The following is an 18,517-nucleotide window of genomic DNA, read 5'->3' as shown; positions in this document are numbered from 1 at the left end:
TGAAACTGGGGTGAAAATGTTTACCTGAGTTTTTATTTCTGTTGTCATCAGTTGAAACATTCGCTTTCCTGAGCTTGGTGCGAGCAGCAAGAATTTCTGATAGGTTGATGGTTTTGTTGGGTTCACCTTGGTTGGGTTTTGGTGGATCTTGCTTCGGTCCAGGCTTTTTGAGTGCCGTCAGTGGGATGATGTTTGAGACAGCCGGCTGCAGTAAAAATTCAGACCATGTCAACCTCTAAATATAACACGGTCTGCAAACTGTATGCAGCTTGCTAGCCATGTAGCTGACTGCAGCATGAAGTCAGCTATCGTTCAATAGCAGCAGTCCAAGGAAATGACAAAATAGTGCGTCCAATGACGAAATAGTGCGTCTAAAAGAGAGTGAGGACAGGGCCTTCTGTTGAAAAGAGACCGTTTACCTCTTTCCGTACCATGCCCCCATTGGGCATCAATAGCCCGCTAACTATGGTTTGAAACGCTAGTTTCGCGACTTTCCGCACCACTGATGGACACACTGCGGTATCAGACACAAAGGAGGAGAACTATTCTTCTATTTTTTAAGCAGTTCACTTCTTTCCCCCAGGTGGTGATTTTTGAACGCACTCTGAAGCTTTTGCGCTTGTCAAAGTAGAAAGCAAAAATGTCCGCCTACTATCGATGGTTTGAAACGGTACTTTCGAGACCTTCTGTGCCACTCACGGTCACACTGTGCCAGAGGACGTGAAGGAATGAATTAATGAATGTGTGGTGTTTAGTGGCACAAGGGCCAGGTATGGCCAAAGAGTGCCAAGCCAGTGTTAGGACGTGAAGGAGGAGAACTATATTTTTGTTTTCGAAGTAGTTTTCTTTTTCCTCACCAGGCGTTAATTTTTGAACGCACACTGAAGTGTGGCGATCGTCAAAGCAGAAAGCAAAAATGTCCGCCTCTGGAAGCAGTGCGCAGGCTTCAAAAAATCGCAGATCTTACCATTTTGCTGCATTTGCGTCTGATTGTATCATGGATCGAACAGCAGCAAGTCTGAGGATGCTACCTTTTCATTGAACTTTGACTCTGAAAGTGACAACGATGCAAGCCAGCCCGGAACATCAGCGACCACAGCCCGGCACACCAAACTGTAGTGCTTGCACTTAACATTTTTATGTTGTAATACCTGGTGAATGAAAAATTTTTATTTTTTCAGATATAGCACCTATCAGGCGGCATTACATTTTGCATATCTCAAAATTTTTTTTACATATCTTTCTTAGTAGATACAATCGTGTATTTGCAAACTTTGTTCAATTTTATCCCACAATCTTGATTTTGGTAATGTATATCCTTTTTATGACATACATCTCGTTAATAGAACATTTATGCTTGAAAGTGCATTCATTCTGCCTTTTGTTTACATATTACATAAAATATTGAGTGCAGTAGTTCCTTCAGAAAAAAAAATCTGGCGTAACCTACAAAAGACACCTATTTTCCTCATGGTAGAGAAATAGTTAAGAGAAAGGTGACTTCGCGATCCACTTGCAAGCTCCACGTACTGTGTACAGGAGCAAAACTTGGCTGAGATGTTCACAGCAGCATATGCTACCCGCGAACTATGTTATTTCACCAAACCAGAAGGGTGGTTCGGGGCCCTTTAAAACATTAAATATTGTGAGTATTCCATGCATTGTAGGAATTAATATTATTTATGCAAAGCATTTTAGATGTAGCTGGCTATCTAGCCTCATTTGGGTTTCTACGAGGTATTACCAAAGTGTGGTGCAGTGTTACCAGATAGCACACCATGTCCATGTAAAGCAAGGAACTGTGTATGTGACATAAATGTGCATCTGTGACAGCAATGACAAGACAATGACGCAACAACAACGGCACAACAAAAACGGCGATCACAGTAGCTTGACGATGACACAATCAATGGCAGTGGCATGACAACGATGACAACAGCATAGATGGCCACGATGACAGTGGCATGGCAACAACTACCACAAGACCACAGCACAGTGAAGACAACATGATGGCAGCCAACTTCAATGGCATTGCATTGGAAATCGAGGTGAGGCAGGCAAAGCACAGAATTTGAGGTAAAGAATGCTTCACTGCACAGATGCTGTAGCATATACATGACAGCAAGTAGAGGACAGAGTTTACTAGGGTTGATCTCGAAGCTAGTGCATTGGGTATACTGGCCAATCCCCAAAAGCAGTGCAATGACAGATAGGCTACCTATTGGGAAGTATAAAACTGAGGCAAAGAATGCTTCACATTAAAAGCTACCTAAAATATATTGACGCAAGATGATTTCAAATTACGCGTGCCAGCCGCCTCCTGCGTCCGTCCAGCTGTTTACTGCTACCTGCGAAAGATAGCGGCAGTGAAGCAGGCAACACGGGCCCGCAAGGCACGCGCGATCGGAACAATGTGCCATCAGCGCGGGACATAAGAAAAGAAGAAGAGGTGCAGGTCTCTTGCGGAAACAACTGTGGACGTTCTAGTGATGCTCTCGTTTAGCTGTTTGTCGGGCACAAGTTCGCCCAAGGTGAAGTGATTAAAGCACCGTCACTCAACTGTGCGTTACAATATTGTTTTCGAGGTATGTCTGAATTTTAATATTTGATTGTTACATATGTTATAATATGTGCCTGCACCCAAAATTTGGAGAGAGAAAATTTTGGAAAAAAAAAGTTTTAGTAAGCGTCAAGTGCATGACCATATCCTCCTTAACATCCTCAAGCTGCTACTAGATCGTATTACGGTTATTGTTTTAATGACAATGGCATCATCAATCATCACCATATCCTGCCGGATTGATCCACCACGCTTTAACAATATTGGCTGTGCTGCGGCGTGTTGTTTAGCTGAATCGTGCTTTCAGGCGCTTTCCACTGGTGACAATGAGGAAACACCTGACTATGTAAACGGTCAAACACCAATTTTGCAGACATGTCTGATAATTTGGACACCTTCATGTTACTGCCACGTACCCCACAGAGCCATTGCATAGGGATGTCTGAAATTTTAGACGCTGAAATCCTTTGCCATCTGATTATTTGGACTTTTGTCGTGACTGCAGGTTCAAAATGGCATCAACTGAAGCCACTGTCATCAAGCCTCGGAACAGTGCTCTCACACGCCAATACATTGGCAGCCGTAGTAGTAGTTTTGTGCTGTCGTTAGGCCTAGCTGTTTCGACGTTTGCTATCAAGCTTTTTGCTGTTCGGGTGTTGTGTTTTCCATTTAGAGGGTCCACCGCTGTCGGCAGTGGCGCCAACTCCACTTTCGTCACCCTCGACGATAGCGCTGAAGTGCGGAAACCACAGCAAGGGTCTGAAGCATTGCATAATGCTGGTTCCTGAAAGTCAGCTGCCCCGTAATACATCGGTGCGACGTAGTCAAACATACCACAAGTGCGAAGGCGCTACTGTCACAGGACATAGTGTGCACTCGCCGTCTCCTGTCCCAGTATGAGCACCAAGACGCCCGCCAAAATTGCATAATGCTGGTTCCCAAAAATCAACTTAGCCACAATACAGCTGTGTTATGCAGTCAAGCATGCGCAATGCGCTGCGGTCAAGCATACCAAGAGTGCAAAGGGGCCACTGTCATGGGAAATAACATATGTTGTTTAATTACGCACGCACAAACTCGCCATCTCCTGTCCCAGTAAAGCACTGAGATGACTGACAACTGTACACGCTGTACTGGAAGGCCTTTAAAGCTATTCTGATGTAGCTGTGGCGATTTGAGCCCTTAAGGGCAGTTAAAGGCATGCATTCAGTTTTTTTATTTTTTCGACGGCCCAATTTTCATTGCAGGTTTTTGCAGCCCCTAGGGGGTCTAAAAAAATCAGTCGTTGACTGTGCTGCGGCATTCAAGCTCGAGGTGATTGCATGCACACAGTGGCGTAGCAACTGGGGTGCCGGGGGCCGTGGGCCCCGGGAGCAAGGGGCCAGTGGAGAAGTGAGGGGTGTCATATACGTCTGAAGACACCCGGAACTTGTTGATGTCCTTGCCTTCCTCGAATACAGCTAGGGGGGGGGGGGGTAAGCAGCAGAAGGCCTATGGGCCCCGGGTGCCAGACGACCTAGCTACGCCACTGCATGCACAGAACATCCAAATGTGCGGCAGTATTTTGGCACCGTTCTTGTGAGTGGATGGCTGCTGACAATTGTGAGACTGCCACTATGCACATGAAGAGAGTATCGCTGCAAAAGGTGTGCCCACAGAAATTGAATGCATGGTATACAGTTTCATACGTGACAGTTGTCAAGATTGCAATGTGACAGGAATCTCAAACAGTACGGATGACTAGCTTTCAAAGGACACCTACAAGGTAAGCTCACAAACAAGCGGTGTTGGGACTGGGGTTTCATGTTCAGGTGTTGTGTTTTCCATTTAGAGGATCCACCGCTGTCGGCAGTGGCGCCAACTCCACTTTCGTCACCCTCGACGATAGCGCTGAAGTGCGGAAACCACAGCAAGGGTCTGAAGCATTGCATAATGCTGGTTCCTGTAAGTCATCTGCCCCGTAATACATTGGTGCGACGTAGTCAAGCATACCACAAGTGCGAAGGCGCTACTGTCACAGGACATAGTGTGCACCCGCCGTCTCCTGTCCCGGTATGAGCACCAAGACGCCCGCCAAAATTGCATAATGCTGGTTCCCAAAAATCAACTTAGCCGCAATACAGCTGTGTTACGCGGTCAAGCATACGCAATGCGCTGCGGTCAAGCATACCAAGAGTGCAAAGGGGCCACTGTCCCGGGAAATAAAATATGTTGTTTAATTACGCACGCACACACTCGCCATCTCCTGTCCCAGTAAAGCACTGAGATGACTGACAACTGTACACGCTGTACTGGAAGGCCTTTAAAGCTATTCTTGATGTAGCTGTGGCGATTTGAGCCCTTAAGGGCAGTTAAAGGCATGCATTCAGTTCTTTATTTTTTCGACGGCCCAATTTTCATTGCAGGTTTTTGCAGCCCCTAGGGGGTCTAAAAAAATCAGCCGTTGACTGTGCTGTGGCATTCAAGCTCGAGGTGATTGCATGCACACAGTGGCGTAGCAACAGGGGGGGCCGGGGGCCATGGGCCCCGGGAGCAAGGGGCCAGTGGAGAAGTGGGGGGTGTCATATACGTCTGAAGACACCCGGAACTTGTTGATATCCTCGCCTTCCTCGACTACAGCTGGGGGGGGGGGGGGTAGGCAGAAGACCTATGGGCCCCGGGTGCCAGACAACCTAGCTACGCCACTGCATGCACAGAACATCCAAATGTGCAGCAGTATTTTGGCACCGTTCTTGTGAGTGGATGACTGCCGACAATTGTGAGACTGCCACTATGCACATGAAGAGAGTATCGCTGCAAAAGGTGTGCCCACAGAAATTGAATGCATGGTATACGGTTTCATACGTGACAGTTGTCAAGATTGCAATGTGACAGGAATCTCAAACAGTACGGATGACTAGCTTTCAAAGGGCACCTACAAGGTAAGCTCACAAACAAGCGGTGTTGGGACTGGGGTTTCATGGCCGATGTGATGTCGAGTTGGTGTTGTCCCAGGCCAGTCATCAGGACAAGCTCAGGGACAGAAGAAAAACTTTATACACATATTTACATGTTTGAAGGAACTCAGTGAACAGACTCTGGAGCTCCTCTGTGTGCCAGCTTAATTAGCCCAGTTGGTCCATCCCCTTTTTCCCTTCCTCCATGCGGTGGCCAGGATCGCACCAATCCGGGAACCTTGGTAGGGTCATTATAAGACACAAATATGCACTTGAACTGAGAGGGTACCTTTTCCCCTCTCAAAGGTCAAGGTCCAGTTGACAGCGCATAAATGTCAAGTGCTGAGAACCGGCGACATCTTTGGCAACCCTTCCAGGAATTTGGCAGTTCTTTGAAATCCCGTTCTCCAACATGATCGGTGTCAAAACACGGAGACGGGTGCATGGTGTGCTACTGTATCCACACCCATGCCATTTTCGGTTGCTGAAAGGGGGGGAGGGGGTATGGTGCTGGGCATTGGTGGTCGGAATGTAATTGTCTGCAGGGGCAAGGTCATAACAGCATTTCAAAGCTGCCGGTGTGGCAGTGAAACACCCTTGTCCAGAAGAATCGTTTGGCACAACAGCGCAGCGAAACTGACATAGACAACTGGATGAAAGTGCTCATAGTTGGTCACTAGTGGTTGCATTATTGTGCACAGCACTCTGAGCATAGTTAAAACCTAGTGACTAGCCATAAGTCTGCCTCTTGTAAGGCCTGCACCCTGTAAACAATTAAAAAAAAAATAAAAAGCACATGCCTTACACCAGTAACTAAAGTAAATAAGTATGGTAGGTATACAATAGGACAATATCGGTAGAAACTAGAGCCTTCAGGTTAACAAAGATTTGCTAATTTTTGAGGCAGATGACGTTTTGATATTCTTCACTTAGAACTGGAAAGTTGGAAGCCCTTGTTGCACTTGCCAAGTAATTGGGACCATATTAAGCCTTATCTGCTGATAAGTACTTTTGTGCAACTTTCCCACTTCTATTATATATTTCCTCAATTTTTGCTGCACAGGCTATGCTCCTTTGACAGCCTACTGTTGTTTGGAATGTAGCACACAGTCATTTCTGCCTCTGCTCCATTGCATTGCAGTCGTCGCAACCAACAATTTAACCCACAACTTTACGCTATGCAGTATAACTCCACAGATGCTAAGCCAGAACTGCGGCTGCAGCCAAGAGAATCACCGAATCATCATCAGCTGCAGCAGCACCACCCATTAAGTTCACAGCAGGACAAAGGTCTCTCTCACAAATCTCTGACTACCTGTCTCCCACATCATTTGAACCTATGTCAAGGCTGCAGCTTTACATTAGTGCAGATGCAAAAAAGTGAATGCAAGTTGCCAATTACTGGCTAACACTGCAGTCACTTTTCTCACACTGACTTCTCCACACACACACCATGGAAGACCGACTTACCATCAAGGCTGGCATCAATGGTGGTGGTGGAGGCGGCGGAGGAGGAGGCGGTGGAGGAGGCGGTGGTGGCAGGTGGTGTACAGCAGGAGGCAAAGGTGGTGGAGGCGGGACAGGCAATGACAAGTCCTCTTTCTCCTTGGTACTCTCTGGAGAGATTCCTACTGCTTTTGCTCTGACTGCTGCAGTGCCATTCTGAAGCCTTAAACTGGGCTTTGGGCTTCTCGGAGATGGTGTCCTTGATAGTTCATCCTCAACGGGCTCCAACATCGTGCCATCGCCACTTCTTTTGCCATTATGATATTTCTGTAATAGTGGAAGAGCGTGTGCACTTACGTTCAATTAATGTCAAATATTTCAGTGGCAATTTAGCAGTAAATGCGACAGAAATGCATTAGGGCACTATGTCGCACCTATTTGAGGTCCCGTATCTGCCCTTTAAGTCGCGTTAACCACATACATGCTCATACATACATACTACATGCTCTTCTAAGCTCTCCCCTCCCCTCTCTACCTCTACTATGTGACTGACATCCCACACTTCATGCACATATACTTTTTCCCTCTTTGACATTCCTAATGCTAATGCATTAAAACAGTTGCTCTAACAATAACCAAAAATAATTTCTTCATCACACTATCACTGCTGCTATTGCCACTTCTTAGACTCCTGCATTGGTAAAAGCATGATGGCAGTCATAGGTAATGAACATCATAGATACTTCAACAGTAACTGTAGAAACAGCAACTATTACAGCACTGCAGAACTAAAAGGCAATGCTTCAAGTACAGGACAGCAGCTAGCTAGGGCTGGCGGCATATCAGTGACAAACAGGTGTTATAATCTGCTCGCTTCCTAGTTACACCTACAGAACACTATGTTATTTTTTGCTATGCTGTAGAAAAACAATGTGACAGTAGAAGGGTGTATATTTTTAATATAGGTATCCTTTATTAATCACACAGAAGAAATTTGTTAAAAAAAGGACACTATTTTGAAGAGGATACGCAAAGCTATCTGATACCCTTCAGATAGTAATGCATTTAAAACTGCAAAGTAAAACTTGTGACTGGATGGCATATAAATAAACAATCGAAAGTGCACCAATATAGTATGCTTCTGTTAATTCAACTTTCCAGCTGATTCAATCTCAACTGAAGGTCCCGGCCAGCGCCCACGCATTTCTGTAAGCCCAAACTTCCATTATTTTGGTCCTAAACTTGGCCTTCGCTTAACAATTAGTACTTAACCCATGAGCATGCATGCACTTGACCCTAATAACACCTCTTTCTTTACAACCAAATTAGGCCGAAAATTCAATGCACGGTGTAATCGATTACAAAACCTAAACTACATTTGTGATTGCTGTATGCTTCACTGCCATAACACGCCTGTATAACAACAAAGACTACTTTAGAAGTCGTGCAGCGAATCTGACTTTAGAAAACAGCCGACCACTGCACAACAGAAATAAAACTCTTGCTCATTTCTGCTAGAAAATTGGATGCATGTTGATTTATACTTTGTTTAGGAGCTTTAAAAGTGCCTTGAAGCACTCTTTGAACATAGTAAGAAAATGTTGCCAATCTGTAGTAGAGACCACTGTGAACATGTGAGGCAAGTATTACCGCGCGGCAGGCAGCAGGGAATTAATCTCAGGTCAAAAACAGCAACAAAAAAACGCTTGCTCTTGCTTCCGCAATGCCATTATGTCATCACCAAAAGAAGCTGGTCTACCAACGCTATTGGCTGATTTCATGATCGCATTCTCAGTAATACATAACTGCTAACTTTAAATTAAAAATGTACGTCTGCATTCGACAAAAGACAGAAAAATAATTTTGTGTGTAACTGCGTCAGCTGCCCATGGCCTCAGAGATGGCAGTGGCATGCTGCGTAGTGTAGACTACAGTGGCCCTAACGAACCCTTTTGCCACCGTGACACTGAGTTATTGACCAGGTCTTTGCCATCTTGGCTTCCCTGCTGAGTAGCTCCCAGAGCCCTAGCGGAGACGAAAAGAGAAAGCCGGGTACTGGTGCAACGACTCCAATTATGGTTGAAGGATCCTTTGATAGTAAGGCCATTCCATGATTAGAAAAGTGTTAAGGGCCCCTTTAATGTCATATTTATGTTAATTTTCTACTTTAGACAAGTAGAAAGCAGGTCCATGCTTGATTCAGGGGCGCGTTAGAGTCGAGAAAATACTGCCAAGAGAATCAGCAGTGTGTTTTGGTGTTCTTTTTTTTTTTTGCATCTTGGTTCATTTGACCTGCCGAATAATTCGAACAATTTTGTCAGTCCTGTCTGAGTCAAATTAGTGGAAGTCAACTGTATATATTTAGTTATAGTCGTGCTTATAACAAAAGGGATAAATTTAGCCTAAATAGATGCACATAGAAAGTACAACTTGCAGTACAATACTGTACAACTGAAAATTTATGTTAGCATCCAACAGAAAAGGGAGTCAATATAAAAGGAGTCAATATAACTCCCAACACAAGACATTACGTTTCATGAAAAGAAGAAAGCTACACATAAATAAGATTGATTAGTTTCCGGACAATAGGGAAAAAAATTTGACATCATTAGGCCACTGAAAATTGTGCAAAAATATTGAGCACACCTTTTGCATAATTTAGACACTGCTCTGCATGGGCAACAATGATGCTTCCTGCAGCAGGAAATCACGCTCGCAGAAGAGACATTGCAGGAACAGCCCATTATTTCTAACTGAATCTACGTGTGGTTAAGGGAACCAACAGACAGACTTGATTGATGGTTCTCAAACCTTTCTGGTGCAGATTTTTTTAATGAAGTGAAATGACAAAAGTAACGCCAAAGTCAGTGAAAAATAAGAAAATTTTTCCCACTGCAGTTTTTAGCAATTAATAGGAGGTTTCTCTCTTGAACTGCCAAGAACTTAGTGTGTTGTAATCAGCTGTAGTTCTTCAGATTTAGTTCATAATCATAATGGAGTGAAATATGCTCACAGATTACTTGAAGAGCACTTTTGCGATACCCACTGCAAGTCATGTGCATTAGGCCACAGGCTCCAACATAGAGCACAGAGGCCTAACCTCAGCGTGATGGGTTGTGGACATTTGTGAAATTTTAGGGAAAGTGGTTTTTTAGTCGACAAATTATGTAATTAGTATTGCTGACACTCGCATTTCTTAGTGCTGGTGTACGATTGTCTTGATGTCGGACATTCCCTATAAAACATTAGGATTCATTAGAGCAGAAAGGTTTAACACCCACAAGTGACACACGTGCCATGAGAGAGGCAATGTAATGGGGGGGCTGCAGATTAATTTAGATCACTTGGGCTTAACATGCATGCAGCAGTATCTAAGCAATGGCAATCGTCAATTAGTTCCTAGTAACTAAGTATTTTTTTTTAACTGTACCTTCTATTATTTGGCAGAAAACATTTGAACACTAGCTGAGCAAATTACGGCCAACGTTCCCCTTTAATACAAGGGCGAATCAGAAAGACTCCGAACCCTATTTTATTTGTTAGCCAAATTACAGCTGTAAATGCGAAGTGAGAGTATCCATTTCCAGCAGTGGACCTTTCTTGGACCGGCTCGGCATTACCTGCCAGTAGCTCCACAGCATGGCGATTCTGTCGGTGGTTGAAGGTTGAAGTTACGCTTCACACATCCACAGCGTACGAGCAACAAAGTGTGATTTGTTTACTATGGAGCAAGAGATGACGGCCATCGAAATCTACAGGTAAATGCTGCTGACAATTATTTTCCACACTGTCACGTCTGCTGCCTGCCATCAGGAAAAGGTGCCGAGTGATTACCCAATGTAGACAATGCAGTTATCCTCCATGACAATGCGAAGCCACATGTGGCAATCAGAACTACCGACAAGCTCCAGTCATTTCACTGGGAGAGTCTAGACCACCCATCACGTACAGTTCAAACCTTGCCTCTAGTGATTTCCACATTTTCAGTCCACTAAAGTTTCTGGCAGTACAGCGATTCACGTGCAACAATGAAGCCATAACAGCAGCCCGACGGTGGTTCCACAGTCAGCCGGACGAATTCTATCCCAGGGGCATCTCAAATTTAGTGCTGCGATGGGACAAATGTCTGAACCAGTGTTCAATAGATCACCAAACTGCAATCATATTATTTTCTAGCTGCTAGATTCATGTAAACAGGAAAAGGCATGAGGTGCGCTATCGAAAACAGTAACCACCCGTTGCAGCAGCTTCCTCGCAATGCCTACTTGACCATCTCATGTGAAAACGCAGTGGGCACTAAGTTTCTTATTCCAGTACTAGCAAATCTCCTTCCGGGTCATCATATACCGCATTCACGGCTACAGTCGAACCCACTTATAACAATATCCAAGTGCCATGAAAATTCCATTGTTATAACCGATAACTGCTAAAACCGGGTTGCATGAAAAAAAAAATCGAAATGAGGGATGGCATAGCTGCTCCAAGAAAACTATAATGGCGGGGAGGCCAGTTCTCCTTCCCACCACTTTCCTCCATCCGGCTTCCGATTGTGTTGACTCGAACTGTTTAACTCTGCTTCCCGCACGCTCCGTTTGCATGTTGTTAGCAAGCTGCGGCTGTTGGTGTTCAAGAATGGCACTGCTATAAAAACTGCAGACAGAGGTCACAAGTGCCAAGTGACATATGAGCTCCGCCGAGGCATCGCTTTGGTGGCCCCAAAAGGCGCCTTTTGAAGAATGCAGGAAGGTTGCCACGGCAGCATCTAAGCTTGAGAAATCTGAAAGAAACACTTGGACATGACCGCCACAAGCATCGCGCCACATACTTCTCGCTGGTTTGCACGAGAAAACCGCATGTCTGTCAGCCTTGCTTGCTTTACGCGAAGCTTGCCAACATCCTTCTCCAAAGCATCCAGGTGCTCCACATAGTGAAGCGGAAGGTCCCTCGCGAAAGCAAGCCCATGAGGGACTGAATTATCTACAGGACCTCCCAAGGGAACAATGTTGAAGCAGCCTGTCCTACTACGACTGCGCTGCCGTCGTGGCCCTCACTGTCGCTATCAGATGCAAGCATGTTCACGACCATCACTTCATCAGTTAGAAGCACTTTGTTTCCAAATCTATAACAGTGCACATTCTTTTCACCGGCAACATTGTGCATTGCCAATTATCAGTGGGTAGATCAGTCAACTTCCATTTTGGCAGCAAGTCCAACGAGGCTGAGAAACAATGTGGCCAAGAACGACTTCGACGCAACAGACAAAGACAAGCATGAGTGACTTAGTCCATCAGCAGAATTGCGCAGAATTAGGGCCATAGAATAAGGAACCAACTGTGAGGGCCCAGCGAGCAATCTGGGAGCAGCGCCGGCAGCATTGTCAGCGCAGTTGACGCGGTCCATTCGTGTTTCGAAGGGTGGCGCAGCACAGAGCTATGGGCACAGCCCATTCGTGTTCGGAGGGTTGGAAGGGCGATGGGAGAGATGCAGGGGAGGCTGGCGTGCATCTCTCATGGAGAGAAGCGCACGCCAGCAGCTGGGGTGGCGAGCGATCGTGCAGTGGCTCACATTTCCCTTTTTCTTTTCAAGGATTTCACATTCCATTACCTTACGGCACGGACATCCAGCAGCCAGACTTCATCGTTATAACCAATAATGCAGCATGAGGTCATTGTAGTAAGCGGGTTATTTCCCCACAGAAAACATGCAAAAGTTGATGGTGCAGCAGCTTTTCATTGTTATATTGTTAAAACTGGTATCGTTTTAAGTGGGTTTGACTGTAGTATAGGAACTGCCAAAGTGGCATCACCAACCTGTCTTTTATTGTTACGTCTTTACCTGCTTACCAACTCTCCGCATGGAATAAGACAGACAATTTCGATATCCCAGAAGTTTAAATTTCAAATTTAGTTTCACTTAATCTTTCTCGTTTGTGTCTTTTAAAGTATATGAGCATTTTTGCATTCTTCCCTTAATAAATTTTGATGGTCATTCTATGAAGCTTTAGTAATCGTGTTATGCCTGCATATTATACACTATACAAGAAATCATCAAAAAAGAAAGCATCAAATTCTCAAATCAAATATTCTACCTTTACCTGCAGCTCTGAACATATATACATGTACCTCATATCACATGCATACCTTTTTGTATTCCCTGAGCCTTTCCAGCGTCTTCTTCCGCTCACTGTCAATGCGTTCACGATTCATGTCCAATTCCTTGTGTATTTCTTCTCGTTTCTGCAGAATACTTCAACATGTCAGTCCTCGACAAGCAGCAGAAGACTCCTTACATAGCTAAACTACGATTTCAACACATTTTAATTGAACACACACACAAACAATTATATAATAACTGCGTAACAAACAGATGTAGACCGTTTCGAGAAAACATATAGCTGAAAATAAATGAAGCTTCGTCATAATAATGCATGCACAGTGAACCTTCACAACAACAAAATAAATTTGTTTTAATTAACGCTTTAGTCGAAGTGGCATGCGTAATGTACATGCAGATAGCAAGAGACACTATGAGCACACTAATCAATGTTCTTCTCTACTGAAACACCACTGTTCATGAACAATAAACGTTTTTCAAACTTACCATTTGGACAGCGTGATGCTGTTTAATGCGATTCTTCTTTTCTTCCTTTCTCTTCACCTTCTTTTGGTGTTCAGCGATGCAGGCTTTCTACATTTAAAGGGAAAGACAATGGAAAGAAAAAATTGAAAAAGTCAAGATTTCAAGCTCATGTTAAGCACCAGGCCAAAAGCATAGAACACACCCTGCACACTCTGCCCTGCTTAGGGAAAAATTCCTGTTTTATGTGTCTAATGGTGACAACAATTTTTCTGGAGAAACAGTTATGTCTGTACATAAAAATAAAGCTACACTGAATTCTGGAGTTTTACGTGCCAAAGCCACAATCTGATCATGAGGCATGCCGTAGCAAACAACTTCAGATGAATTTTGATTACCTGGGCTTTTGTAACATACCAAAATGAATTTAAATAAATCTGCAATGATATCCATTTAAAAATAGCCTTCATTACTAATGCGGGATTTCTTCTATTAAATATAACATTTTTTGCAAATTTGTCTCAAACCGCACAAAGATATGTCTAGATATCTAAAGAGGGAGAGAGAGACAAGAAAAATTTAAAGTCTGCAAAAGTTGTCCTAATCTTTCAGAGCTCTGCAGACATTGAAAGTTCTAGCTCCACTTTTCGAGCTATGAAAGATCGTTTTCGAGCTATTAAATATTGACATGCACTGAATGTTGATATTTGTTGAGATGACCGTGTCAATGTTTGCTCTAATATCTGTTTCTCAGAATTATCATCACTCAGCAAAAATTTCGTTTGATGTACCTTGAATACTGAACCGTGTTGAAACATATGGTCAAAAAATTGTTAGCCTCACCCCACCATGAAGAAACATGCAATGCCTTCATAGCTTTTCATTACATTATAAGTGATAGTTTCTTTGGCTCTTGAGGCACACACAAGCCCACCCACCCGCTTGTTTCTGAGGATGGCTCGCTTCCTGTAGAGTCTGTTGAGTCGAAGCTTGAGTCGGTCTCGCCTTGACATGGGGCCGCTGCCTTCTATCTCGAGCTCGTCTTCAAACTGGTCTCGCTCCTCCACCGCATCATAAAAGATGCCCTCATCCAGCTCCTCTGCACAATGTAAGCCCAAAAAGAAAGTATTGTCAAAGATATAAAATGAGACGGTACAATTAGACAAACAGATACAATAACAGCTTTTATCTCTAGGTCTGTGCAAGTCGACGTCAATTCTGAAAATTAGACAGAATAGTAACTTTGTACAGTTGAGTTGACACCCCTTTAAAAAGAAATCACTTGGCAGACTACTATCTAATGATACATATGCAGGAGAACTACTGTGATTCAAAGTTCATAATACCAGGAAAAACATTGAATTAACATATCTACAGTTCAACCTCAATATAACAAAATCGGTAAAATTGGCAGTTTAATTCATTACATTGAAATTTCGTTATATATAAATTCAACCATTTATGCAAGAAAATATAATTGCTGACAGATTTTTCTTATATGAAGTAGGCCACAAAATTTTCCTAATTATCGGACAATCAAAAAAAATTCAATAACAAAAATTTAATTGCGTTGAGTTTGAGCGTCGGCAACCAAAGATATGGTTTCATGCTGAGGTGACAATATCTTCACATTGGTGGTATGAAGTGAAGCCAGCCCCGCTTTTAGGTCCACTCTGCCCCCACAGCTGATAGTGTCACCCACAGTGGGACGAAGCTATCATGAAAAGCAGCAGCAGCAGGGAGCAAATGGTTAGTCTGCCTCTCTCCAAAACAACATTATGTGACCTCTAACACTAAACGCGAGGGAAGACAGAGTGCATGAAGCCACGGCCATCGAGGTTTGCCCAATCTTTGCACACACCACAGATTATCTCAAAGATATAGAGCTCTGGCTAGAAGCATCAGCTGCGCTGACGACTATGAGCAGCCATGACCATGCGCCCCACTCCCATGCACGCACTTGATTATATTACCATGTGCTCGCCTCACCTTTCCTTTCCCTTGCTTGTGCGGGAAGACAGCGTGCATCAAGACACCATACCACTTTATACGGAGCATGACAGCAAGAGGGCTATTCTGCTACACTGCATCGCTTCAGCGGCCATTCTCTGTTGCACAGCGTGCGATTTGAGAGGTGCATTTGCAAGCAGCCACTTATAATTCAACAATTTGACCATCTGCATTCGTGGGAGTTCCCATTTATTGCTTCGGTATTACTTCCTGGCAGCATGTGAAATTTTGTTATGTTTAAATTATGTCTAAACCCACTTCGTTATATTGAGGTTCAAGATACATAGTGTTCTATGGTTAGGAAGTTATAAACAATTGAATACTTCCTTATATCGAGCATATTGTTACACTGACATTCACTATATTGAGGTTTAACTGCACTGATTATAGAAAAAGAAATAAAACTAAGGAACCACATAAGACTTGCATATGATTTGCATATGACTTGCACCATATATAACCTTTCTTCTACGCGTCTATTGCAAATGCCGAGTTCAGTTTTTAGCCACCCGCATGGTGACATCCACAGCTGGCTAAACAAGCACGTTTTGGAACAGCCACTGCTGTACTAAGCTGGGCAACGTGTGCTTAACACTAACAATGGGTGATACCCACCTCAAGAAAATATTTTCATGGCAAATTCAATATCTTTACAGTCATTTCAGGTGCAATGAAAGCATGCATAACTTAGCAATCAGGACGTTGTGCCCTCTCTCCTTTCAGTGAGGTGATAACCATCAAAGCAACAGCTACCAGCTCCTTACCAACCACCTGCTACTTGGGAGCCCTAAACCAACCACCGACAAACCTTACATTTTACAATCTGCAAGTACCATTGCACAAATAATTCCATTCACACTTAGTTCCTTTACATTCAAAGGTCAACTGCAATGAAATTTCACTTTTACTAAATTGGTTATAAATTAGTAGTATTTACTATTAAAACAACCTTGGCAAAGCTGTAGGGCCGGTAACTGTCAAATTTTCTTATTAGCAGCCTTTTTAATTAATTTAATCATGAGGTTTTACATGTCAAAACCACATCTGATTATGAGACACGCCGTAGTGGGGTACTCCGAAAATTTGGACCACCTGGGGTTCTTTAACATGCACCTGAATCTAAGTACATAAGTGTCTTCACATTTCTCCCCATCGAAATGCAGCCACCAAGGCCAGGATTCAGTCCCATGACCTTGTGCTTAGCAGCCCAACACCATAGCCACTAAGCAACCACAACGGGTATTAGCAGCCTTCTTTAGAGGGGATGCAGCATTGCAATTGTCGATCTAGTCAAAATTTTCTATATTTTGATTCTTTTTTTTTTCTGCAATACTTGGACATTAATTCCGTAAGGTCCTTCTTTTTTAATTAACGATACCAAATGGGTCATCTTTCTTATGACATGAAATACTTCTATAACCTGTTTAAAAAAAATAACTCTAGAGACATTGTACGGCAAAGAATTCATGGGATCCAGCAGCCATCTCATCCATACTTTTTCATCTTCAGACTTGCTGTCATCTACAGGGTCGTCACTGTCTTCTCCGCTTGGAGAAACATGAAGGCGACATCCTCGTTACTCTTGCTATCGTAATCCAATGGATAGCAATCTACCACACTAAAATGCCGCACCAGTGATATCATGTTTATTTGAAAGCATAGGAAAATCTCATGCAAACAGGGTGACCTGAGCACACAAGGAATGCCTACTGCCATCTAGTGTGAAAAAGTTTATCCAATAAAAGGCATGAAATTCAAAATCGCTACTGCCGCTTATGTTGTAAATGGAAAAGCACCCCTTTACGGCCTCTATTCATCAAAAGCCATTCAAAAATGGAGAGATACCAATGACAAGGTGATCTCAACAGATGCCAAAAAGTAACAATTACTCATGACGAGCTGAGATCATCAAGGTCCAATAAAGGGTTAATTTATCTTGTAGCAAAATATTATGAAGAAATGAGCAGTAGAAGAGAAATTTTTAACTTTTTTTATGCATTATTGAAATAAGGAAAAAGAATTGGGCTTAAGGATGTGCCATCGCAACACAGATAGTGCAGTTTTCTGTTTATGCAGTGGCGCCATGTTGGTATAGCTGAAAACAGGACAAAGTGGAGCAGCACAAAGGCTGCTGCAAATCTACACTACGTGAAACTGGGCTTCTTATGCAGTGCAAAATATCGCTGTAGCTAGCCTTCAAGGCAGAGTGCACAGCAAATGTCACAATGCTTTTTGCAATGATAACCAATCACAAGAACAGCAGAAGCCTTGGCACTAAAGCAATTGAAAAAGATGACAATGGACGATTTTGGCTAATTTTTTGGCCAGAAAAGGAAGTGCAAAATATCAAAACAAATAACTCCTTGCGATATAGCTAAACCTTGATATAATGAACTTCAATATAATGAGCTTCAATATAATGAAATTCTTGGTATAACAAATTGCAGCAGACTTCCATTAATGCGACTGCATTTAACTCAATTTTCTGGTTTAGTCAATACCGACCAAAGGCCCCAGCCAGCGCCCATATATTTCTATGGGCCCAACCTTCCGTTTTTTCAATCTCAAAATTGGCTCTCACTGAATAATTCGAACTCTACTGGCCAGCTTCGCCGCAATGCAGTCATATGATGCGGTGAGGCGTACCCAAAATGGAACAGGGCCACTGTCACGGGACATAGTACATGTTTCTTAATTATACAGACAAGCACGCGCCATCTCCAGTCACAGTAAAAGCACCTAGACCCCTAATAAGCATGCTGACAGCTATTCAGAGCTGTTTCTGATGTTGCTGTGGCAATTTGAGCCCTCGTTATGCCCGCCATGCGTGTCTTGTATACGAGACCGCGAATGCAGCCTAGTACACATTAATTAAAGGGGCCCTTAACACTCGTATGGCTTGGTGACAAAAAACAGCCTGCAGACAGTACACACTGCTGTGAACATCTCAGCCAAATTTTGCAGTCGTGTGTGGCACATGGATCTCACA

General features: G+C 43.4%; 1 protein-coding gene across 1 annotated transcript in view; it reads right to left on the bottom strand.

The window, feature by feature from the left end:
* The window catches only part of LOC142571931 (junction-mediating and -regulatory protein-like), a 39,185-nt gene that overhangs the window by 6,696 nt on the left and 13,972 nt on the right, over positions 1-18,517 (bottom strand). Inside the window, exons 7-11 of the mRNA XM_075680659.1 lie at positions 14,457-14,617; positions 13,543-13,629; positions 13,083-13,178; positions 6,967-7,269; positions 25-205 (exon numbers count right to left, since the gene is read on the bottom strand). Of these exons, the coding sequence (XP_075536774.1) occupies positions 25-205; positions 6,967-7,269; positions 13,083-13,178; positions 13,543-13,629; positions 14,457-14,617 (828 nt within the window). The remainder of the gene's footprint in view (positions 1-24; positions 206-6,966; positions 7,270-13,082; positions 13,179-13,542; positions 13,630-14,456; positions 14,618-18,517) is intronic.

Source organism: Dermacentor variabilis, chromosome 2, assembly GCF_050947875.1.
Source record: "Dermacentor variabilis isolate Ectoservices chromosome 2, ASM5094787v1, whole genome shotgun sequence".
Taxonomy (NCBI): domain Eukaryota; kingdom Metazoa; phylum Arthropoda; class Arachnida; order Ixodida; family Ixodidae; genus Dermacentor; species Dermacentor variabilis.
The sequence above is the reverse complement of the archived record's forward strand: the minus strand, read 5'-3'. Positions and strand labels throughout refer to the sequence as shown.